Source organism: Meriones unguiculatus, chromosome 17, assembly GCF_030254825.1.
Source record: "Meriones unguiculatus strain TT.TT164.6M chromosome 17, Bangor_MerUng_6.1, whole genome shotgun sequence".
NCBI lineage: Eukaryota > Metazoa > Chordata > Mammalia > Rodentia > Muridae > Meriones > Meriones unguiculatus.
The window spans coordinates 36199090-36224829 of NC_083364.1; the positions used below are offsets into that span (position 1 = coordinate 36199090).

At 40.7% G+C, this 25740-nt stretch overlaps 1 protein-coding gene across 5 annotated transcripts; it reads left to right on the top strand.

The window, feature by feature from the left end:
- The first annotated feature begins 4406 nt into the window (after window positions 1–4406).
- Tfrc (transferrin receptor) lies at window positions 4407–25740 on the top strand. 5 transcript variants are annotated; one of them, XM_021635328.2, is made up of 20 exons: window positions 4423–4514; window positions 4949–5073; window positions 9653–9711; window positions 10387–10588; window positions 10790–10991; window positions 11863–12012; window positions 12209–12311; window positions 13089–13202; window positions 13554–13652; window positions 13947–14086; window positions 14511–14668; window positions 15487–15606; window positions 16902–16987; window positions 17211–17274; window positions 17814–17881; window positions 18628–18686; window positions 18847–18928; window positions 19859–20080; window positions 21600–21740; window positions 23072–25740. In XM_021635328.2, the coding sequence occupies exons 3-20, from the start codon at window positions 9676–9678 to the stop codon at window positions 23312–23314; spliced, it is 2289 nt and encodes a 762-aa protein (XP_021491003.1). In that variant the 5' UTR covers window positions 4423–4514; window positions 4949–5073; window positions 9653–9675; the 3' UTR covers window positions 23315–25740. The 5 variants fall into 5 exon arrangements, with proteins under 5 accessions (XP_021491002.1, XP_021491003.1, XP_021491004.1 ...); XM_021635329.2 differs by having other exon boundaries at window positions 4433–4514; window positions 5008–5073; XM_021635327.2 differs by lacking the exon at window positions 4949–5073 and having other exon boundaries at window positions 4407–4514.

Genomic DNA, 25740 nt, shown 5'->3' on the forward strand with positions numbered 1-25740 from the left:
CATACAACAATAAAACAAACTCAAGAAACCCTAGAGATCAAAGAACGCCCCCCCCCATGCATCATGTGGCAAATCTGAATCCCCAGGGCCTTCCCTGGGGAAGGCCTCATCTATAGCTCAGGTGAGAAATGTACTATGACTTTGTTTTTGTAAGGCAAGCAGGGAAGGTTCTCTTTTCGCAGCTGGAACTGAGGAGGAGAAAGTATGTTCATCCGGTTTTCCTTTTACATTGAAAACACTGGGGCCAGCCAGGTGTGGCGCTACCAGTCTCATCTTTCAGAAGCAGAGGCTCGAGGGTCTCTGAGTTTGAGGCAGAGGCAGGTTCGAGGCCAGCCTGGTCTACAGAGTGAGTGCCAGGATAGCCAGGGCTACACAGAGAAAACCCTGTCTCAAAAAACCCAAAATGTCTGTAATGTAACTGTGTATAAAAATGTGTCTATGTGGTGTATGCACGAGTGTATTTTCACGTGTCTAGGTTCACATGCGCATGTGTGCATATGGGTGCAAGGGCCAGGGATTACCCGCTCCCCTCTTGATTTTCTGAGAGGGTCTCCCACAGAATCTGGAACTAGGCCCTTCCACTAGTCTACCTAGCCACCAGGCCTTGGGAATCCCCATCTCTGTTACAAGAGCTGGGATTACCGGTAGGCCACCATGTCTCACTGAGTTTTTATGTGGGTTCTAGGGGTTTGAACCCCAGTTCTGACGTCTGGGCAGCAAGAACTGCCACCGAGCTGTCCCCTCTTGCTTCTGTCTAACTGTACCTCATTCTTACTCAGCCACATTTCCCTACTCCGTCTCCTCTTCCCAGACTCAGGTGACCACCACGTCTACTCCCAGCTCCCCTCTATGTTGTTGAAAACGATAGGATTTCATTTTTGCTGTTGCTGTTTTATTCTTTGAATCAGGGTCTTCCATGTAGCCCTGCTATTTGCCCTTTAAGTATACATTCTGCTGTCTGGCTTTTCAGTGCTACAGACTTTTCACTCCGTTCTTTCCATAGCTTTCCCCATAAGTCAGCATTGCTCAATACATAATAAAGCTGTTGCCTCGGTCAACACAAAACACAGATCTCACTTCAAAGAGAAAAAAATAGTTTATTCTTGAACCAAATATGAATGACCATGGCCCAAGGAGCACAAATTCTAATTGCCCTAAATAACACATTTCTCTGAAAACAATGCCAATATTTTTCTTTCTTTGTTTGTTTGTTTTTTGAGTCAGGGTTTGCTGTGCAGCCATGGCTGTCTTGGACTTGCTTTGTACACCAGGCTGGCCTCAAACTCACAGAGATTGGCCTGCCTCTGAAAGTAAAGGCATCCTCCACCTGGACTCCCTACCCCATCCCCCTTTTCCCCCTTTTTTTTTTTTTTTAATAATTTATATTTTATGTCTACTGGTGTTTTGCCTACTGAGCCATCTGTCCAGCATCCCACTCCCTTTTTTTTTTTTTTTTTTTTTTTTTTTTACATAAAGAGTCTTAACTTGGCAGTGATGGCCTAAATCTTTAGCCCAACACTGGGGAGACAGAAGATCTCTGAGTTTGAAGCCAGCTTGGTCTACTGTGTTCCACGACAGCCAAGGCTACACAGTGAAACCTTGTCTCCAAAATCAAAATGAGAGAGAGAGAGAGAGGGAGGGAGGGAGACTTATTATGTAGTCCTGGTTGATCTGAGCCAGAGATGTAGAACAGGCTGTCCAACTCACAGTGATCTGTGTACCTTTCTCCAGTGTGTTAGGATTAAAGGTGTGAGCCACCGAGCCTGTTTTTGTTAAGTGTTGTGAAAATTTAAGTACCTAGATTATGACTGTGCACCTTTTTGAGGAACCGTGGGAATTCTTTTCTTGGTTTTTATTTTTAAAAGCAGTTTGTGGAAGGTTGGCTTTTGAAAATGGATAGTTTAAATAAAAGTTATCCAAAGCATGTTTCATGTCCACCTCCACTCCCGCCCCCACCCCCAAGACAGGGTTTCACTGTGTAGCTCTGGCTGTCCTGGAATTCACTGTACAGACCTGGCTGGCGCACAGAGATTGACTGCCAGGCGTGTGACATTACACATGGCTAAACAAAACAGGTTTCACTTCAAGCATGCAAGCTACTGAGCCTCCTGAAGTGGGAGAGAAAACTATGCAAAACTATGACAATCAGATGAAAACTAAAAATATGTGAATGTGTGGAATGGGAGGCAAGGGAAAATAGTTTCTTAGTATATATAGGATCTACAACAAAGAAAGATGGGTTCACATTTTTTTCTTTTGTTTTTTGAGACAGGGTTTCTCTGTGTAGCCTTGGCTGTCCTAGACTTGCTCTGTAGACCAGGCTGGCCTCAAACTCAGAGATCTGCCTGCCTCTGCCTCCCCAAGTGCTGGGATTAAAGATGTGGACCACCATGCCAGATCACATTTATTTTCTTGAAGTTACGAAGGGGGGCGCCTGAAAACCTCCAGTGAAACTCGATTAATAGAGTATCGAGTCCATTATCACTATTAATAGCATGAAAATAAAAAGTTGGCATCCTCTTTGGCGTTGACTGTATCATTTCATGTTAATTATTATAAAACTATTATTTGCAATTTCATAGAAATAAATGATACTGAACTCCATTTCCCAAAAAAATTTTTTTTTCATCTCAAAGGTGTAAAATTTTTACCTCCAGGCTTGGGGCACCTCAGTTGGTGGAGTGCTTGCCTAACACCCAGGATGCCCTGGGTTCCATCTTCAGCATCCTGGGTGTGATAGCCCAGGTTTGTAATCCCTAGCACTTGGGAGATGTAGGCTGAAAGATGAGATATTCAAGACCAGCCTGGGCTACATAAGACCCAGTCTTTAAGGAAAATAAAAAAAAACAATAAATAAATAAATAAATAAATATATATATATATATATATATATATATATCCACAAGATGGCTTAATGGGATAAATTCCCCAAGTTTGATCCTCAGGCTACACAAGATGGGAGAAAGGAACTAACTCCCAAATATTGTCCTCTGACTTCATGAGCACCCAGGCTCACCTCATAAACACATACACACATTAAAAATACAATAAAAATTTTAAATGAAATGGAGAAACAGATTTTCACCTCCAAATGCCATCAGTTTTTGTTTGTTTTGATTTGTTCTTGCTGTATAGTCTTGGCTGTCCTGGAATTCTTTTTTTGTTTTTTGATTTTCTGGCCAAGACTAGATTTGTAGACCAGGCTGGTCTCGAACTCATAGAGATCCACCTGCCTCTGCCTCCCAACTGCTTTAAAGGCATGCACCATCACACCCAGCCGTCCCGGAACTTGATCTGTAGATCAGGCTGGCCTCGAACTCACAAAGATCCACCTGCCTCTGAATCCTGAATGCTGGGATTATAGGTGTGCACCACCACTGCCCGCCTTGCCTCTGTCTTTACCTGGGATTAAAGTCGTGTGTTAGCATGACCTGATGATTGTCTGAATCTCAAAGACATGTCAATCTACCAATTTGCAGTGTGCTCCTGCTTTTAAGATTTATATATATTTTCTGGAGTAGTACAGTTTGGACACGAGTAGGGTGTAATGGGACCAGCGGTGAGCAAATCCCAAGTACTTGCTGAATTTTAGAACAGATAAACCAAAGGCTGAAGCGGTGGCTGGGAGTAGTACTTTAAAGGACATTTCCAGGGACCCCAAGGGCTTCCGACCAGGGAGTGCTTTATCTGTAATCCTTTTGCGGTCTAGGACACACTCTTTGTACTTATTTGTAAACTTATCTCAGGCTGGACCGTAAATTACAGATAGAAAGGGTGTAAATGTTCGCAGTTTTAACCGAACTCCTTTCATTTGCTCTGCATCCCAACAATCCTCTAACGGCTATAATGTCGATAAACAAGCAAGGTAATCTACAACTTTTATCACCCTAATAAATCATTGGCTTCTATTTTTCCCTTCCATAGGCTCAACTTCTTAGGCATTGGAAACTCTTTGCTCGGCTCAAGTCCTGCTTGCTAAGACCTTAAAAATAAATAAATAAAAATTGCATTTTGCTTTTGAAGTGTTTTCCTTTGTGAATCGTCTCTGAGGCCCCAAAGCGCGTCTTCACGACGCGGTGTTAGCGGAGACCTAAGCCTGCTTCACTATAGGCAGGAACCTTTCGGAGTAAAGGCTGCCGCCTCGGACTCCGCACCGCAGGGTTGGGCGTCGGTCAAGGTTAGGCGGAGGGCGACCCGCCAGCTGGAGCGACGCGGCGGGGGGCAGGGTGCGGCGGAGAAAGCAAGCCGCAGCCAATGGCGCGCGCTCCGCGGACACCTGCCGCCTTGGCGCCTTTTCCCCGGCCCGCGGCGCACGCACTGGCTGCGCGCGCAGCTCGCCTCGGCTGGTCTGGCCGGAGCACCTCGGTAGGTGTACGTGCGGCAGGAAGTGACGCGACGCAGGGGGGCCGGCCGAGGGCGGGGCCGGGCTATAACTCGGAGCGGGCGGCTGCGCTCCCTGCAGAGAGCGTGTGGAGCGCGGATTGCAGCGTCGCGGGCGGAGGAGGCGCTTCGGAGTGAGTGGCTCTCCTGTCAGCGGCTCGGAGGGAGCATCCCGTGCCCCGCGCTGCGGCCGGGCGAGAGCGACCGGCCGGTGGCGGGCGGGAGGGCGGGCGGGCGGGGAGGCGGCGGGGGGCTGCGGGGCCCGGGCGGCGGCAGGTGCAGCGGGCTGGGTGGGGGGAGCCGCCGCACGCTGCGCCCCTTTCCTCGTCCTCGGCGTCGCGGGCCGGTCCTAGGCCGCGGGTTCGAGAGTGAAGGGATCACCACGCTGCGGCGCCGGCTCGTTGCGCCCGGAACACGTGGTTGCGGCTCCAGGAAGTCGCCCCAGGGAACGGCTGTCGGGGTACGTGGGTGACCTTGGGGCCCCTCGCAGAGCGGCCGTCACCTCTGAAAAGGACAAAGGTTTATTATTATTTTTTTCCTATTCGGTTACCGTGTCATGGACATTTAGGGGGAGTTTCCAAGATCCGCACATTGGAACTTCGGCCCCAACCTGGTCTTTCTTGCCAGGTTCTGCCTCTTGGCCCAGCGCGTGGGATCTCATTTTCCAGGGCAGGATAGGTTTGAACGTTGCAGGTAATAAATAAAAATATCGCTAACAGACCCCCCCCCCAAAGGAGAACATAGAAATAAGACCTCTTTGTAAGAACTGTTTAGAAATAGGTGTAGAAAAACCTGCGTGCTCATGATATTGGACAGCTCTTTTAAGGTGGTTTTTGAGGGTCAGAAAATTGTATTTGCAAACTCTTCAGTTAACACAATCTGCCCCGTGCTTAAAATGAAATGATCTTGCTATACATAGCTGGATTGCTGTTTAGTTTGTGCTTTTTTTTTTTCTTTTTTTTAATAGGATTGAAGTGGGAAGTAGTCCTTTACAGAAATTCTCAGCTACCTGGTACTTATATCTAGGATTACATGAATTTGGAATACTAGGTGGCTAATGCAGTTGGCTCCGAGCCGTGGAGTATGACCTCTTTGACGAAGGCGTTTAAGCTGATTCAGGACCTTATCTACAAAGAAAATGGAGTTTAGCCTGTGTGGGTCCTCCTGAGTTTGAGTCCAGAAGCTTAGGACTAGAATAAATTCTGTGTGCTCTATACAGGAATCTAGTATCAGCTCTCCTTCAAAGGGTTTTATATAACCTAACATTGTTTTTACTCTGAGGGGATGTCGAGGAATGGTGGCTGTGACCCTAGCCTGTGTTGACGGTGGCTAGGTCTGTCTGGCTAACTCCGCCCTAAGGCTCGGCAGTTATATACCTGTGGCAGTGCACTTGGCTGAACTTCAGTTAAACAACGAAAGTTACTTGAAAATGAACCTCAGGTCTTGTGTTTTATTGTGTGTCGGTAATTTGCTTCTCTCCTAGATGGGTGATACATGAAAATAGACTTCAGTGACTTCACCTGGTTCTGACCTTCTGGTTGCATTTTAGAAAGCTGTGTGGAAATGAAAATCCACTAGCATTATTTCCTCCTGCTTTTTAGTTTCAAGCCCCATAAAGACTTTCACAGAGAAGGTCCTGTTATGAATCCATGGAAAGCCTTGGACTCAGATCCACCTGTTTTTGCCTGGAGAGTCCTAGGATTAAAGGCCTGTGTCACCACACCCAGCAAAGTTAGGCCACTAAAAACTAAGATCTTAACTGGGTGGGCATGGTGGCATGCACCTTTGATCCCAACGCTTGGGCAAGGCAGAGGCAGGTGGATCAATAGGGCTAAAGAGTAAGAACCTGTCTTAAAAACAATGACAAAACTCAAAACTTACTGTCATCTTGACAAGTCATTCTAAGTATATACAACCATACATTTTAACTGTGGTGGTGTTTTTATTTGTTTTCCTTTTTTTATTTGGTTGTTTTTTGGTTTGTTTGTTTGTTTGTTTGTTTTTAAACAGGGTTTCTCTGTGTAGCCCTGGCTGTCCCAGAACTCCCTCTGTAGACCAGCCTGGCTTTGAACTCCATCTGCCTTTCCTCCCGCTCAGTGCTGGGCCTAAAGGCATGTGCCACTACTGTCGAAGAACAGTGTATTGGAATATTTAATCAAGTAACTTTGCTTCTTATAATTGCCACTTAATATTCAATATTTTCAGATAGGAAGAAGAGTCTAAGTATGCAGTAAAGAAGGAGGCCTTAGTGGCGGATGCCTTTAATCCTATCACTCAGGGAGGCAGGGGCAGGCCAATTTCTGTGAGTTGAGGCCAGTCTGATCTACAAAGTCCAGGATAGCCAGGGCTGTTACACAGAGAAACCTCCTGAAAAACCAAAACAAGTAGATTTTTAAATAACAGGAAGACCAGGTAGAAGATAGGGATTGGATACTGTCTAATTTTGAAGATCTGGATCAGGTCCTCAGTCAGAATTTTCTTCTATGTGAACTCAAGTAAGTTTTGGACGTAGCCTCTTACCTAGTGAACTGCTTGTCAAACCAACACATGGCGTATTGTTTCATGAAAGGGAGTGGCAACAGCTATCTCACTCTGCCTCTGTCCCACCCACCATCCCTGTATTAATTTCAGAGCCCTGGTTTTGAAATGGTGCAAAGTAGACTTCAAGGTCGTGTATTTTATTGGTTTGTGCTTAGTCTGGCTAGTGTCTTTGCTTATCTTCTATCTCACAGCTCAAAGTTAAGGTCATGGATCAAAACACATGGGACTGTGTATCTTTTTGTCTTAGTTTTTAAATTTAACTTGAATTTTATCATTGGATTTGAATTTTTTAAATCTTTGGCAACATCAAAGATGTATAAGTAGTCAACATTAGCTTTCTCCTATCAGAAATTGACACTGGTGACATCTTGCGATAATAAGCCAAATGAGAGTTGTTTTGCTTTTAGATGTGGCCCATTAATAGCTACCAGTTTATAGACTGGTGTTTTAGCTGGTTTGTCTTTGCTGTGCTTTCAGTATGTATACATTCAGTGGTTTAACTTGGAAGAAAATTCAAGAGTTTCTTACAAGTAAAAACTATATTGCTATATGTGAGGTTTTAGGTGAGTGACTTAAGTTTTAAACATAAAATTTAAGGAATAACTGTATTTTACCTTGAGAGAGTCTCATTTTGTAGACCAGGCTGACCTTGAAGGGAGTCCTCCTCTGCCTCCCAAGTCCTGTGATTAAGGGCATGTGCCGCCAGGCCTGGCACTTTGGCTGTTTTGGAATACTGTGGTGTTCACAAATGCAAAGTTGAGTGTTAGAATAATAGTCCTATTTTTTCCCCCCCGCAAGACAGGGTGTGTAGCCTTATAGGCTAAGCTGACCTCAAACTCAGAGAGCTCAGCCTGCCTCTGCTGTCACATTAAAGGCAAGCACTACCACTGCTCTGAATTTTTTTTTTTAAGATTTATTTATTTACATGAGTGTTCTTTCATGGACACCAGAAGAAGCCATCAAATTCCATTACAGATGATTATGAGCCACCATGTGGTTGCTGGGAATTGAACTCAGGACCTCTGGAAGAGCAGTCAGTGTGCTCTTAACTGTTGAGTCATTTCTCCAGCCTCTGAATTGTTTTTTATGTTATTCTTAATTTTGGTTATATGGATTAAAATAGAAACATGTTTCTCAAAATAAAGTGTACTTGTTGTTATAATTATACAAAGCCATTTAGACATTAATACCACCAGCCTGTTCAGACTCAATTGTTCAATCTTAGTTCACTATTTTGGTCACTTATTTAAATGTGCTATTACATTAGTACTGAAGTAGTAGACCACTTACCTAGAATGGATCAGTATCCATCCTTGGTGGGATTTCTAGTATTGCAAAGCTAAATAACTTAAGACAGGTTGCTTGGGGAGACTGTAATAGTTTAGGAATAGCTGTTTCAGACAAGCATTATAGTATAAGCTGTTTTTTCCTAGAAAAAAGATTAAAATTGGCTAGGGGTGGGGCCCTCTAGTTCTGGCTCTTAGCGATTGCGTGTGTGTTTCTGGTGCAGGGGCAGTGATAAACTGTGTAACAGAAGGGGCAAGAGATTGTGCTTCTGAGAACATATATGGTCTGGCATGTGACTTGATCATTAAAGCTCAGGGATTAAACAACATTAATAGACTTAGAAGGGTTTTTGTTTGTTTTTGGTTGGTTAGTATAGGGTCTTACTAGCTCAGGCTTGCCTTGAACTCAGTATCCTTCATTCTTTCAAGTGCTGTGATTAAAGCTTGTGTTACTAGACCTGACTGTTTTATTGAATAACAGTCTTGACTTAATTTTCCTAGTTTCTGGTAGTTTTTAATTATTTTTCAGGTAGTAGTAAGTTCCTTGTCTTTGAATTATATTTATGTGGACACAGTATAAACACCTGCAGTCCTAGTACTTGGGAGGAAAGAGGCAGAATGATGATGAGTTCAAGGGGTTGCCGCTGTGTAATTTTTTTTTTTTTTTTGATTACTTAAAATAGTGATGGTTTTATAATTAGGGTTTTTTTTTCCTATACTTTTGGTGAGTTTTGTTTGATTTTGGTTTGTAGCTCTGGCTGGCTGGCCTCTGCTTCCTAGGATTAAAGGCATGGCACCCTGCTGATAAACTTGATTTTTTTTTTTAATTTTATGTATATGAGTCCTCTGTCCTCATGCTAGAAGAGAACTCATGTACATACACCAGATCACATTAGAGATGGTTGTGAGCCACCATGTGGTTGCTGGGAATTGATCTTAGCACCTCTGGAAGAGCAGCCAGTGCTCTTAACTGCTGAGCCATCTCTCCAGCAATTGATAACATGATTCTTACTAAATTCTTCAACTTTTAATCTAAGAACGTGATCTAAATTATAACATTTTCTGGATCTAACATGGAATAGTGTTCTCTGTATTCAGATTTCTTGTTTGTCCCAAGGCCCAGTATTGCCCTTTTTAGCTTTCCCTCTGCTGTTCCACCTCAATTCAGCGTCCAGTTAAGTGTCACGCTGACTTGGTTGTCACTAGATTAAATATTGTAGTTAATGTCTAGGAGACAGGTGGTATGGTGTGGGACGTTGACACACTCAGTTCAAGGCCAGCCAGAACTCCATAGAGAGGTTTTAGTTCAATGCAAAGCTTTTCTAGAAAGGCGTCTATATTTAGGGACAATTTTAGTATATTATGGTGAACATACATGGCAATGAAAAGCCCTTATTAATCTGATGCAGTGACCTCTAGCTATTAATTCTATTTTCTAATATTAGGTGCTTCCTTGTGGCAGCTTAGGATGATGGATCAAGCCAGATCAGCAATCTCTAACTTGGTAAGATATTTTCATCTTTCTGTAGAAATGTACAATAAAAAAATGACTTTACCCAGTGAGCAGAAAGTGATACCTCAGATTTTTACCAGGCATTCTTTTACATCTGAGCAAGCAGTGTCAAGGCAAAACAGATCTCCTTCGCCCCCCAAAGAAAAGAAAGGTGTTCTATTGTTTTTGTTTTTTGAGACAGGGTCTTGCTTTATACCCACCCTTAAGTTGTATTTGAACTCAGTCTTCCTTTGCTTCCCAGTTAACATTAATTACGGGAAATGATATAAGAATAAGGTAGCTTTGGGTTTTTTTGAAGACTAGGTAGAACTAAAATATGTTCCAAATATTAGCTAGGTAGAACTAAAATATGTTCCAAATAGTTCCAGCTATACTGGAGGCTGAGTCAAGAAAATTCTTTGACCTCTTGAGTCAGAACCAGTCTGAGCAACATGGTGAGATTCCCATACTCTATACATAAATGTTATAGGAAACATACAAAAGAGATACCCTGGAAATTATTAGCTAGCCTTTATCTGCCATTGACAGAATTGGGCACAGAGAAGAGTATTAGAAAGTGTAACATTTTCCTTATGAATGTATGTCTTAGTGTCATGTATATAGTATATGGCCAAATGTTTGTAATGTCTTAATATGTGTATCACTTTCTCTCTTTCAAAATATCAGTTTGGTGGAGAGCCATTGTCATACACCCGGTTTAGCCTTGCTCGGCAGGTAGATGGAGATAGCAGTCATGTGGAGATGAAACTGGCTGTAGATGAAGAAGAAAATGCTGACAATAACATGAAGGCTAGTGTCAGAAAACCCAAAAGGCTTAACGGAAGAGTCTACTTTGTGACTGTTGCAATCGTCATCTTCTTCTTGATTGGTAAGAATGGCCGTTCAAAAGTATTCTTGTAACCAAGGCCAGGAGATGCTTTGTACTTTTAAATGGCACTATGCTGGGCACCAGGAATCTTTGCCATTACATTGATGTTGCATTAGAAATGTACACAGAATATTAAGGGTTTTCAGGGATAAGTTAAAAAGGAATTCTGTAAGTTTAGCTCTAAAAACTTCCTGTCTTTAGGATTTATGATCGGCTACCTGGGCTATTGTAAACGTGTAGAGAAGGACAATTGTGTGAAACTGGCAGAAACTGAGACAGGCGAGCCAGAAACCATTTCCGAGACAGAAGAAGATGTTCCCAAACCTTCTCGCTTGTATTGGGCGGACCTCAAAAAACTGTTGTCAGAGAAACTGGACACCATAGAGTTTACTGAGACCATCAAGTAAGTTTGAGACTTCCCAAGTCTGACCTTGATCTGAATGGTCTTTATTGGGGGCGGGCAGATGTGTAGAGCTTATCTGGAGTGTCTCCTTTTCTTCAGAACCATTGTGCCAGCTGTAGTTTATTGTGGGTTGTCAGGTTTTTTGCTGTTCTAAATGTTTGCTCCCCTCTTTAAATCTTTAAGTTAAAATTTAAGATTCTTGTAAGTTTTATATGTATGGGTGCTGCCTGCATGTATATATGTGCATTACACTTAAGCCTGGTGCCTATAGAGGCCATGTGGATGGTTGTGAACCACCATGTGGGTGCTGGAAGAGCCTGTGGGTGTGGGTTCTGCTGAATGCTTTGAGGCACAGAGCCCTCACTAGCCCTCTGCAAAGGCTTTCTTGATTTGTATTTGTGTGTTGTACACTACAGTATCTGCTGGGTTTATCCATAGTTATAAGGGATAGTGCTGATCTTGCTTCTCCTAAAACTGCTACACAAATACATACATAAGGCTGAGGCTTCTAAAGGAACCTTCATGGAAAATAGATTTTTTAAAAACCAGTGTGAAGTTGTTTAAGCTATTGGTGCATTGGTTTTTTTAACTGACGAACCCAGAGTCAGTTCATTCATCTTGACTATGAAGGATAATGTTTTTAAATTAATTTGCTTGAGCCTTGAAGTAAATGTTTATTTAAAACAGATGTATTAATGCAGACTTTTTTTTTTTAGTTGGCTGGTGGTAGCATATCCCTTTAATCCAAGCACTCATGGGACAAGGAGGATGATGGATCTCTAACTAGACAGCCCGGTCTACAGAGCAAGTTCTAGGATAGCCAGAACTACACAGAAACCCTGTCTCAAAACAAAGCTTTTTTTTCTTCCAGGCAGCTGAGCCAGAATACATACACCTCTCGTGAGGCTGGATCTCAAGAAGATGAAAATCTTGCCTATTATATTGAAAATCAGTTCAGTGAATTTAAACTCAGCAAAGTCTGGCGAGATGAACATTATGTGAAGATTCAAGTGCAAGGCAGGTATGTTGAATAGCTCATTTTATAGAGGTAACTACTTTGAGATATGTTCAGAGATCAGACTTTGAAAATGAAAATCAGGGCTAAAATTTAGAGATCAATTTCTTTAAGTCAATTAATGCAAATCAAATGCTATGTGTACTAACCATTAAATTTTCCTTTAAGGATCGCTTTAACTTTATTTTTTTAACTTTTTTAGAGTTGCTCAAAACTCTGTGACCATCATGAATTCAAAGGGTAGCCCGTACCTCCTGGAGAACCCTGATGGTTATGTGGCATATAGTAAGGCTGCAGAAGTTACTGTAAGTAAAAATAGTGCATTGACTTCTTTTCCACTGTCCACTAAGGAAATTTGATATCCAGGTATAAAGTAACTGATTATGAGCTTCAGACTCTCAGACCTTTGTTACCTTATAATAAATTCCAAGGTCCTCATATTGTGGTGACTCCCAACCATAAAATTATCTTTTTTATTTGTTTGTGGAGACAGGGTTTCTCTGTAACAGCCCTGGCTGTCCTGGACTTGCTTTGCAGATCATGCTGGCCTTGAACTCAGATCTGCCTGCCTCTGCCTTCCTGAACATTGGGAATAAAGATGTGGGCCACCATGCCTGGGTTTAAAGATTTATCATGTATTTATGAGTACTCTATCTGCATGTACAGCTGCATGCCAGGAGAGGGCATCAGCTCCCAGTATATAGATGGTTGTGAGCCACCATGTGGTTACTGAGAATTGAACTCAGGACTTCTGGAGGGGAGTAGACAGTGCTCTTAATCACTGAGCCATCTCTCCAACCCAATTTTGCTATTGTTCTGAAGTGTGGTATAAATATCTGTTTTCTGATGGTTTCCTTTGAAAAGTTCATTCAGCCTCCAGAGTGGTAACCCACAGATTGAAAACCCTTCCTCTAAATCTTGTTCCTCCTTCTATTCACGCAGACCACTTCCATTGCATTTCTCTTTCACGCACAAATATCAGATGTGCCACCACAAACTCTCAGAATGAGCAGATCTGTTTTAGATTTCATAACAGTTTTGATACAATGATCCTCATTAAATCTTGATGCCTTTTATCCTAGGGTAAACTGGTCCATGCTAATTTTGGCACTAAAAAAGACTTTGAAGAATTAAATTATGCTGTGAATGGATCTTTAGTGATTGTTAGAGCAGGAGAAATCACTTTTGCAGAAAAGGTGAGTATGGGTATCTTATTTTTGTAGATTATAATTATTTTCCCCCTTTCATTTCATCCCTTCAAATCTACCTGTAATGCCTTTTCTTACTCTTTATTTTCTGGCCTCTTTTTCATTGTTTCATTTTTGTTGTGTGTATGTGCATGTGTACCTAAACATATAAATACAAGCTGCTCAGTCACTGCTTTTTGTGTATCTGTTTTCAGTGCATTTGTTACTGTACAACTAATTGGTGTGCTCTTACCTGGGGAAGATTTCGCTATAGAAGTTCTTTAGCATAGATTCTAGTTTATGTTATTTTTATTTGTATGAACTGTTTTTCATTTCTTGCATTTCGGTATTTTTCTTTAGGTTGCAAATGCCCAAAGCTTTAATGCAATTGGTGTCCTGATATACATGGACAAGAATAAGTTCCCTATTGTTAAAGCAGACCTTCCATTCTTTGGACATGTGAGTTCTTATTTCTGGAGTCGGGTGATTTTTCTAGATGTTCTTGCATTGCATCTACTGTGCTTTTTAAAAAATGAAGACATTTATCAGGAAGTAAGATAATTGCTGAAAATGCTTTTTTAATAGTATCTTGAATTGAAAAAAGTTTGGATACAGTAACTTTATTTTTTAAGCTACATTTTCTAGAAATGCTTAGACTTCAGGTCTTTAGGATGCTAGTTTGGGTTACCATATCTGAGTCTCACAGGCAGCTTCTGAAGTGCTGGCTAGAACTAATTACTCTCTGTTTACTAGGCTCATCTAGGAACTGGTGACCCATATACACCTGGCTTTCCCTCTTTCAATCATACTCAGTTTCCGCCATCTCAGTCGTCAGGGTTGCCTAATATACCTGTGCAAACAATCTCAAGACAGGCTGCAGAATACCTATTTGGGTAAGTTTGTCTGGAAGCTCTTACATAGTGAGGTTGTAATTACACAAGGGAAAAAAATATGTTATTATCAAGCCGGGCAGCACTGTCACATGCCTTTAATCCCAGCACTTGGGAGGCATAGGCAGGTGAATCTCTGTGAGACTGGGACAGCCAAGGCTTCACAGAAACCCTGTCTCAAACAAACAAACAAACAAACAAAACACATATTGTTCTTGTTAGTAGAAGGGTTGGGAAGCATGAGAATGTACTAATAGATTTATAAGATCTTCATTATGAATCCATCTTGCCATGTATCTTAAGTGCAAATTAACTATAGCTATGTCTTTTAATGTAGAACCTTTCTATACAGATTTCAGATTTGTAAACTAGAGAAAGAAATACTAGCTCAAAATGCTAATGCCTTTTTTTTTTTTTCTATTTCTAGAAACATGGAAGGAACGTGTCCTTCTAATTGGAATATAGATTCATCATGTAAGCTGGAATTATCACAGAATCAAAATGTTAAGCTCGTTGTGAAAAACGAATTGAAAGAAACAAGAATACTTAACATCTTTGGACTTATTAAAGGTTTTGAGGAACCAGGTAAAGACCCTGCTTTGTACTTTGCTTTACTGTCTTGCTTACTACAGTTGTGTCTAGTGAAGGAAGGAGGAAGGATGCTAGCTTATCTTGGTTTCATAAAGTAAATGCTAAGTCTTGTTTGCCCTAAAGTAAATTTTGTATGTGTTGTGTATATACATATGACCGTGTATGTATATGTAGAGCAATAGAGTTCAACATCAGGTATCTTCTAATCATTTAAAAAGTTTGTTACATTTTAGTGTATGTAAATGCATGAGTACCACAGCACCTGTTGGGGTCTGTGGATAGATGGCAGGACTTCTGTCTATGTGGGTCTTGGACCTTTCTCCACTGAGCTCTCTACCCCAACCAAAAAAGTGAATTGTTGAGAATTAAATATATTGGAAACTAACAAGGCCTTGTAATGCCAGCTTGTTAAAACTTTTTTTTTGCTTAGGTAGGTGGTTTTCTTACGGGATCACATATATGATGTGTGTCATTTCATGTATTATGAGCTATAGTGTATAAAAACTATCCAGTTCTGTCCATGTAGCATAAAAACAGCATAACTAGTGTATGCAGTAGGTTAGTGAACAGGGTACAGGCCCTGTTACAGAGGTTAGACTTGGCTTTTATACCTAATGAGCTTATTTTAGATTTCATTAATAGAATTTAAAATTCTGTTTGAAAATGAACAAAACAAAGCTGGGCATGTAGCACACCTGTGACCCCAGTGCTGAGAAACCAAGGTGGAGATCCTAAGTTGGATGCCAGTTTGTGCTACTTGGTGAGGCCTTGTCAAAAAACATGATTGTATGTTGCCTTTTTTCTTCTTTTAGACCGTTACGTTATAGTAGGAGCCCAGAGAGATGCCTGGGGCCCTGGTGCTGCAAAGTCTGGTGTGGGAACAGGTCTTCTGTTGAAACTTGCCCAAGCCTTCTCAGACATGGTTACAAAAGGTACAGAAGAAAAGTGTGACCTTAAAACATTGTGAGCTCCATCTTTCTATCAGTTACATTCTGTGTTGCTCAATTTTACTTATAATCTACATTCTTAACAGATGAGATCAGGTACATTCAGAGTGGTGTGGCCATATAAATCTTAAATTCTCTCTCTGTCTCTGTCTCTCTCTTTGCTTCTCCTGGAACTCTGTAAATCCTTGAACTCAGATCACCTACCTACCTTTGCCTCCCGAGTGCTGGTATTAAAGGCATGCACCACCACTGCCTCACCATGACAAAGCAGTCTTGTTTTCACTAACTTGTGACTTTGAAATGTTTCTCCATGAAGTGTTTTCATTGAATGAACTAGCAATCCTCTAATTCTTTGAAACACTGAAAAGTATTAGTATCATAGTAAGCCATAAATCTTAGTCTAACGTGTGCAGAAGATAAGCCAAATGTTTTGAGTTTACCCGAAAATAACACCATACCTTTATACTCCTGTGCTAAGACTTAACTATTATAATTCCACTTCCAAGACTTCCTCTTACGGTCTTGCCACACCCAGTATCTTACATTCTTTGAATAGAGGTCTAAAGTGTTGCTTTTAAGCAAAATATGTTAGTGTAGAAAAATGAAACCAGGGCAGTTGGTGGGCTGTGGTACATGCACTTCCTAAAGGAATTATCACAAAGTACTCTAGATACTTCCTAAAATTTATTTATAGATATAGCATTGTGTGTTGGCATTGTAGTCCCAGCTACTTGGAAGCCTAAAAGCAGGTGGGTTACTTGTGAATTTAAAGTGAGCCTGAACAACATAGATTAAGTGTTAGAACAAGGTGAGTGATTACCTTGTTTTGTTTTGTTTTTTTGAGACAGGGTTTTTCTGTGTAACTGTGGCTATCCTGGTGCTCACTCTGTAGACCAGGCTGGCTTCAGGCTCACAGAAATCCACCTGCCTCTGCCTCTGCCTCCCAAGTGCTGGAATTACAGGCGTGCACCACCACCGCCCAGCTAATAATGTATATTTTGGCTTCCTTCTAAGCAGATTGTACTCAAAGAGGATGTATAAATAACTCAACACTGTAGCCATAACTGCCCAGAGATTAAGGAGAAAGTGTGCCTTGCCATGTACTCAAACTGTTACACAGGTGCTGTCCTACAAAGATTACTTTAAAAAAAGTTTTTTTCTCCCTCCTGGGGCTTCAAAAGGAAAGGTGTTTGGCGCTTGAATTAAGTGCTTCTGATTTGTCTTAGTTACCCATCTTCCTATAACCTCTCCCAAGGTGAACCTAGTTTCTTGTCTTCCAGGTGGGTTTAAACCCAGCAGAAGCATTATCTTTGCCAGCTGGAGTGCAGGAGACTTTGGAGCTGTTGGTGCCACTGAGTGGCTAGAGGTATTACATATTCTATGTCCATGATGTATATGTATGTATATTGTCCTCCAGAAGCTAAGCTATCTTAGGTCTCAATAGACCATTTTTGCCTTTGTATTTTAAGTCTCAATGAAATCCAGATTTCAAAGTGGATGCCTAGTAGTAGCTATCTATGTGATAGGTTAATGCTTATTAATGTATATTTTAATGGATGTTAGTGTATTAATTGTGTCCTCTCTTCTAGGGATACCTTTCATCTCTGCATTTAAAAGCTTTCACTTATATTAATCTGGATAAGGTTGTCCTTGGTAAGTATCTGTTCCACTATTTTGTATTCAGCTCAACTGTGGTTATTCTGTCCCACTCTGCCAATGTTGATGCCATTCAGACATTATGACCCACACCTGCCAATATCCCAGCACCTGGAGATGGAGCAGGACGAGCTCAAGACAGGCCATGCTCAGTTACAGAGACTGCCCTGAGCTGAATAGCAGTAGAGTGTGAATGAGGCTCTGGTTTGAACCCCAGCACTGCCAAAGAAAAGCTGACTATACTTGACTCTTGTCTCCCAAAGTTTTGTTTGCTGTTTGTTTTGTTTTGATTTTTGAGACAAGGTTTTTCTCTAGACCAGGCTGGCCTCACAGATCCTCCTGAGTGCTGGGATTGGTGTGTGCAACCACACCCAGCTGACTCCTAACATGACTGTCTGCTTCATTAACAGTTATTGGATAGGGCCACAAACCTGGGCTTATGTTTTTTCAGGTACTTTTAATGGTAGAACTATCTATGAAAATTGCTTGTCTAGGAAGGGGGAAAATGTAAAAAAAAAAAAATAATTTCTTTACAGGAACTAAGAACTTCAAAGTTTCTGGCAGCCCACTATTATATGCACTTATGGAGAAGACAATGCAGGACGTAAGTATACCTAGTTACAAAATTGTATGACATTTTTTGTCAAAGATAACAAAGCACTTAACAATAAGCAATAGGAATTGAAAGTAAATTCTATAGTAGCATTAGTCATGTTCTTGACTTATTGATCCTCAGTTTACTGAGCTATGAGAGAGTATGAGAGATTCTCAGAATACATCTTTAGAATTATTGCCTGTGGACTTGAACTGTATTGTAAGTACTCACAGGAGATTGCAAGTCAGAATTGACAAGACTCAGAAGGATTTGAATAACACCAGAGGAAATACTTACTGAAAAAGGCAAACATAATCAGTTTTGAATGAGGAAGAAATACATTGAAGAGAATACTGAATCTCTTCAATTACATTGAGAATGATGGAGTGATTAAAGATGGAGGAAAATAAATAACTAGATAATTACCTTTCTCCAGTGGGAATCTGTGAGTTACCTTAGGGTCTCAAACATGCTAGTTGTGTGCTACAAAGAAGTGAGCAGAAAGAAGCATTTATAATAGGTAAGAGAGGGTTTAAAAATTATGCTTATAGGCTTATAAGATGTCAGTTGAGGAAGAAGGCAGAAAGACAGGCATTGCTGGAGAAATTTATAGTTCCACTGCCTATAAAGAAAGACTCAGCACCCTACCTAAGGGACTGACAGTATAGCCAGATACATGACTGAGAGTTTTAGTATTTGTAGAGAAAAGAATGTTAGTGACTAGCCTAACTAATGATGTATTTCTCATTTTACAGGTAAGGCATCCGATTGATGGGAAATCTCTATATCGAGACAGCAATTGGATCAATCAAGTGTGAGTTGAGAAAAGTAAATGCACATATTGTAGTAGATGAGATCTAAGCCTGACCTGCAGTGAGCCTAGCTCTACCGATAGGGATTTGTTTGGTTATCAGGTAAGAGGTGTGGCATGGCAGGACTAATTGTAGAATACTTGTTCTTGTTTTTCTTTGCAGTGAGAAACTTTCCTTTGACAATGCTGCTTTCCCTTTTCTTGCATATTCTGGAATACCAGCAGTTTCTTTCTGTTTTTGTGAGGTAAGACTTAACTCTACAGCATTTTCATTAGATCTTGTATTAACTTTGAAACCACGCTTCTCACTATTTAAAAGATTTTGAAAGGTTATTCAGCTTGTCATTTTAGCCATCTTAGCTTAATTAGCATTTGATTATTTGCTTAAATGTCAGTAACATAATTTAAGTAATAGGATTTAATTTTTTATAGTGTGGGGATATATTTCCATTTAGAATCTGCTGAACAACACTCTCTAGATACCTATTGAAAGTATTTTACATATTCAGAAATGTTTCTTCATAACAACCAAACAAGCCTGGTGTGGTGGCACACGCCTTTAATCCCAGCACTCAGGGAGGCAGAGGCAGGCAGATCACTGTGAGTTGGTGGCTAGCCTGGTCTATAGCCAGGGCTACACAAAGAAACCCTATCTGGAAGAAACCGAAAAAAGTAAACAGGTTTAAGGGGATTATGAGACAAAACACGGAACTGGTCACATTGTCATAAGAGCCAGTGAGAAGGCCAAGAAGGGCAAACAGAAGGATGGGGTTTGATTCTGTAGCAGACTTAGATGAGGATGACGAGATCCTGGCCTTAGTATTGGGGAGCCAGGATAGAAATTACTGAATCACTTTGGCAAGTGTAGGGAATAATGAAACATCTGGATTTGCAGACTAACAAACCTGGGATTCACTTGATTTCCTGCTATTGCCATGGTTTCAATAAATAGAAGAATCGGGTCCTGTGTTTGTTTATTTTATTTTGTTTTTTAAACACATTTACTGTGTGTGAGTACCTGTTAGACCTGTGGTATGTGGAGTGAGGTCTGAGGACAACTGAGTTCTACAAAAAGAGCATAGGTCTTCACACTCTGTTAACTTGCTGGTAAGTCCAGAGGGTGAGGCTTCTGCTCCTAACCCACACCGGTACAGTAGTGTTTCTTTGTTCTCTAGGATGAGGACTATCCTTACTTGGGCACCTCTTTGGATACCTACGATGAACTGATTCGGAAAGTTCCTGAGCTCAACCAAATGGTTCGTGCGGCAGCAGAAGTAGCTGGTCAGCTCATTATTAGACTTACCCATGACATTGAACTGGGCCTGGACTATGATATGTATAACAACAAAATACTATCATTTGTGAAGGACCTGAACCAGTTCAAAGCAGATATCAAGGTAAGCACTTAATATTACTTTTAGACTGGCTTATATTTATGTCTATTCTACTTTAGTACCCTTACTTTCTTCCTTGCTACTTTTCCCAGCCTTTCCTCCTTACTGCTTGTAATGACCATTCTGCTCACAGTTTTTTTAAATCAAGTGTATGTGTGTTGTTATTGTTATTTTCTGAGGCAGACTCCTGCTGTAGCCCAGGCTGGCCTTGAACTTAAAACACTATTCTGCTTCGGCCTTAAAATCTTGGAATAACAGTTGTGTGCCACCAGATTCAGCAGGTTTTGGTTTTTCTCTAGTGTACATTCCATTACAGTACTTGGATCTGCCTTTTATATTGCTACAGATGACATCAGGTGTGTCTAACCTACGGCCACTGACCACATATGGGCAAGGATTGCTATGACTGTTGCCTGACACGATGATAAATAAACATTAGCTGGTGTTCTCTGCCTTTTATTAAATTCAGTTATGTCAGTTTGCTCATGAACTCCATAGATGCAACATCATTTCCAATATCAGAAGTTGGTCGTGCTGAGCATGGTGGTTTACATGTGCAGTCCTGGGAGACTCCTGAGTTTGCAGCTAGCTTTAGCTACATAAGGAACTTAAGGCCATGACCCCCTCTCAAAAAGAAAAAAGATTGGACACATCTGATGGTGTCTTATTTTTCTGTGCCTGACATTTTGTTTAATTGTTGCAAGGAACAACTTTTCTTGTGTATGTGTGGCTGAATGATATTTGGTTGTGTATATATTTTCTTCACATCTGCATTTTCTTTGTCCATTTGTCAGTTACTGTGTACCTCATTTCCAACTATTGACTATTATGAATCATTGCCCAAAGGGGGATCGTTACATCAGACAGTAGTTGAAAAAACCTCTTGGGTTTTTTCCTTTCTTTTTTCTTTTTTTCGTAATGACAAACCAGTTCGTGTTTCTAAGGTTCTTGTTGCCAAAGTCTCAGCAGTGTGAAGTCTTTTCTAGGAGGGAATTTAGCTGAAAAGCTTGTTGGGTTACAAACAAATGTAGGACAGACTACAAGTATTTTCAGTGCAGAGCTGTATTGTTTTCTGCTGTTTGTGGTCCAGGTAGTCCATATAGGTTGGACCTGGCTTGGATAGAAAAAGCACAGCCAGTAAATACTGTGTTTTTATGTTTTCTACATTTATTTTGTTACATGCTATGCTATGACATCCATGATGGTTAGGAAAGCTTGTGGGGAGTTGTTTCTGTCTTTCCTTGTAGGTTCTGGGGATGGGAATGCATTCTTCGGTCTCAGTGGCAAACACCTTTACCTTTGCCCAGCTACTGTGCTACTTACTGTTGAGTGAATGTCTAGTGTTTGTTTAAATTGAGAAGATTTTCCCATGTGGCTTTTCAGATTAGAAGACAAGTGTTTGACCAGCATGGTTCACTTTACTGATGGCCAGCTAACCTGGGCTACAGAGTATGTGACCCCTGCCTCCCACCTTAAAAGAAGCATAACATCTAATAAGCAATTTCATGTCTGTCTTTGACAGGAGATGGGTCTCAGTCTGCAATGGCTGTACTCTGCTCGTGGAGACTACTTCCGAGCTACATCTAGGCTCACTACTGATTTTCACAACACTGAGAAGACAAACAGGTTTGTCATGAGGGCAATCAACGACCGGATCATGAAGGTAAGTTTATAGAAAAGTGGCTAGCACTGGGGCCTAGAATCTTTTGCTACTTTAGAATGGAACACAGATTTTATTATCATGATCTAACCTGGAAATACAAGAGACATTAATCTTGTGTTATTTGTTTTATGCTTTAAAAACATTTAGGAACAGCAAGGGTAGCTCAGTGATACCTAAGATATTTATGTGTATGCATGTTTTGCCTACATATATACATATATATGTATATATATGTGTGTGTGTATGCACTTTTGTATACCAGGTATTGGAGAAGGCCTGAAGAGGTTGTCACCCTGAAACTGGAGTTATAGCATTTTTAAGCTACCATGTGGGTTCTAGGGTCTAAACCCAAGGCCTCTGTAAGAATAGCAAGTGTTTGTTTGTTTGTTTGTTTGTTTGTTGTGTTTGTGCAGTTTTGGTTTTGGGGTATTTTTTTCTGAGATAATGGTTTCCCTGTGTAGCCTTAGCTGTCTTGGACTCACTTTGTAGACCAGGCTAGCTTCAAACTCAAATTGATCTTCCTGCTTCTGTATCCCAAAGTGCTAGGATTACAGGCGTGAGCCATTGCTGCAGCAAGTGTTCTTAATATCTAACCACTGAACCATCTTTCCAATCTAACCTTAGCAATTTTTTTTAGAAGAAATCATTAATGAATTTTGGTCATGAGTGAAGTCTTGCTAATTATCCTAGTTAATTTGGGAGAAACTGGATGTGTTTCAAGACTTCCATATGTTAATTAGGCTGTGTGTAGTGGTGTACACCTTTAATCTCAGCACTGGAGCAGAGGCAAGCAGATCTAAGTTGGAGGCATACAGAGCAAATTCCAGATCAGTTGGCTATAAAGTGAGGTTTTGTTTTTTTGTTTTTTTGTCTCAATCAACCAAGTGCACCAAAACAAAAAAGACAAGTAAGAAGGTAAAAGCAGTTTCTGTACAATCTTAGCTACCTAAGTTAGGTCCCAAGAAGCCTTATAAAGACAATGGAGAGAACTGACTGCACTGAGTGGTGTATATACTCAGATAAAACACACATTGATCTCTGTCTGAGACAGGGTCTCTCTGTGTAGTTCTCTGGCTGTCCTAGAGCTCTGTAGCCCATGCTGGCCTGCACTCAAAGCTCCGCCTGACTTTGCCTCCTGAGTGGATTAAAGGCCATGCTGTATTAAATACAGGTTAGTTTACTTTAACCGTGCTGTTGAAAGTTTGCCTCAGCCTTACGAGACAGTAATGGAGCGGAGTTCTCAGTAGTCTGATTTGGAGGGTTGTAACATTGGAAAGGAGAATGTGTCCAGGCCACGGCACTGTTTAAGTTCTTTTGTCTTTCTTTTATAGGTGGAGTATCACTTCCTGTCACCCTATGTATCTCCAAGAGAGTCTCCTTTCCGACACATCTTCTGGGGCTCTGGCCCTCACACTCTCTCAGCGCTAGTGGAGAACTTGAAGCTTCGTCAAAGGAATATTAGTGCTTTTAATGAAACATTCTTCAAAAACCAGTTGGCTCTAGCTACTTGGACTATTCAGGGAGTTGCAAACGCCCTCTCTGGTGACATTTGGGATATTGACAATGAGTTTTAAATTTAACGTGCATAATTAAATAAGAGCAGGGTAGTTTATTTCTAGACTTGTGCTGGTTGTACTCAATTTTCATTAGAGCTCTAAAATCTAATGTTAAAATTCTACCCAATCATCTGATGTGTTTAGGCAGCAGCTTTTAGTGCAGGATTGGACCTCACTTCAAGTTACTTTCCATGTTCATACCTTCTCAGATTATCTTTAAATTTTGAGTCTCTTGTAGTAACTTCCTCTTCGCATTGTGGTCATGAAGATGTCAGAGCCAGCTGTCCTGAGGGCATCAGCTAGTGTCTTTAGGTGGGAAGCTGATACATGCTGAGGGTCATAGTGGTAGTTGGATGTTATTTCCCTGTCTCCATCCAATCCTCCACGTGAGCAGTGTGCCCTTAAGGATTTAGCTGGTTTCTATTTCCCCAAGTTAGACCGTTACTTTAAGAAGAGACAGAACTTACTTTCTTGCCAGCGAGGTTGAAATAGGTCCTTCTGCTGGATAAAAGGAAGTTTGTCTGTTTGCGGGAATAAGGCCTTACTGGTTAACCTTGACGTATTTATGATGAGGAGACCAGAAGCCAAAGACTTCATATTTTCTCTCCTCTGACATCTGCTCAGTAGTCTTTAGTTCTTTGTTTTTGTTTTCCAACATTTTCTGAAAAAGAACAATTTTAGACTCAGTTCGTCAGACTTTACAAGAACACACTGGCAAGTTTTGGCCAAAGTGTTAGTCTTTGGGAAAGCTTTCTATCATTTTGGCACTGAGATATTTATTGTTTATTTATCAGTGACAGAGTTCACTATAAATAGTGTTTTTTTTATAGAAGATAATTATCGGAAGCAGTGCCTTCCATAATTATGACAGTTATACTGTCGTTTTCTTTTAATAAAAGCAGCATCTGCTAATAAGACAAGACCCACAGATACTGGAAGTTTTGCACTTACGGTCAGCACTTGCGGGCTTTAGGAGGAAGCCACAAGCCAAACAAAATAATACAATAAGAGCTAGACGAGGATATAATTTCACAAGGGATTCCTAATCAAGTTATACTTTTAAAAAATACAGTTTCCTTAAGTGCAGTGAGTTTTGGCCAAGTTAAAGATAAAATGTCATTTTAAGGCCGTGGTAGTATTTAACATCTGTAAAATTTTACAGCTCAATTTATTCAAGTTGTAACTTAAAATCAATTTTGCAAAATTTCCAGTACCTTTTGTCACAAACTTAACTCGCATTATCGGGAGCAGTGTCTTCCATAATGTATAAAAAACAAGGTAGTTTTTGCCTACCACAGTGTTTGTATCGGAGGCAGTGGTCTCCATATGTTACACTAAGGGTGTACATAATTATCGGGAACAGTGTTTCCCATAATTTTCTTCATGCAATGACATCTTCAAAGCCTGAAGATCGTTAGTATCTAACATGAATTCCAAACTTCCTGTAACTCTATAGTTTTCGTTGCAAAAACATTTGTGGTCATAAGCATTTGGGTAAATTCAATTGCTGTACAATAAAATCATTACTTCCAAGATTTTTTTTTTTAATGTGGGTGTTATCTCTGGTTTATGGAATAAGAGCAAACATTTATAATGTTTGCTGGAGACAAGTATAAGTAAAGTGAATCTCCCTTTATTTACATGTTATTTCCTAAATGTAGTTCTTGCAAGTTTGAATTCATTTTTGGCTTAAAGTAAAGGAATTTTGTGAGGGTAGGGAGTAGGGAAAAAAGGGTGTTAGGAGACTAAGCTTGCAGAAGGATCTCTATGTACCTGCTCATCATTGGTGGCTATAAACTGTAGATAATGAACAAGATCACACTAACAAAGACTAGTTAGAGCCATCGTGCATTTAGTCATCAGTTTTGTGGGGTAGGTCAAGCTGCCACTAAGACTGTCACTAGGGTCTCAAGGTTCTTGACACCACTCACCCAAGTTACGTTGACCACGTTATTTTTAGCCTCACTGAATTGTTTTGCTATTCGGTGTCTTCAATCTTCACAGTGTCTCTCTTTGTACTGATTTGAGTATCACCATACGTGAGATTTTAAGGCATAGGGATAAAGGGCATGCATTTGGCCATGTAACTCCTTAAAATAAGCTTTGCTCTAAGGGTTGTTTCCAATCAAAGCAGTATGTTGGTATGGTTTAGTCGGGTAAAATGTGTATATGGTTATTAATAGCCTGCTGCTCATCAGGTTAGTTCTGGTTAAAATGTAAATTTTGGAGATAATAGAGTAGAGTGAGTTTTTGTCATGATTCAGTGCTAGTATTTGCATGACCTTTACTGTGTTAGCTTTTAAATGTCTTTTTTGTTTGTTTGTTTGGACTTGCCAACCTACACTCAGCTTTCTTTGCAGACATGCCCTTATAAATGTATACAGCCGGTATATTACAATGTGAAGATTCCTTACCTGACTTAATAAAATGCTTGGATATACTGA

Excerpts from the sequence above, each read along its gene's own strand:
- Tfrc (XM_021635327.2), top strand. The coding sequence starts at position 9,676 with ATGATGGATCAAGCCAGATCAGCAATCTCTAACTTG. Across the intron at positions 9,712-10,386 it reads GATCAGCAATCTCTAACTTG|TTTGGTGGAGAGCCATTGTC; the intron begins GTAAGATATTTT and ends TCAAAATATCAG. Across the intron at positions 18,687-18,846 it reads AGCAATTGGATCAATCAAGT|TGAGAAACTTTCCTTTGACA; the intron begins GTGAGTTGAGAA and ends TTTTCTTTGCAG.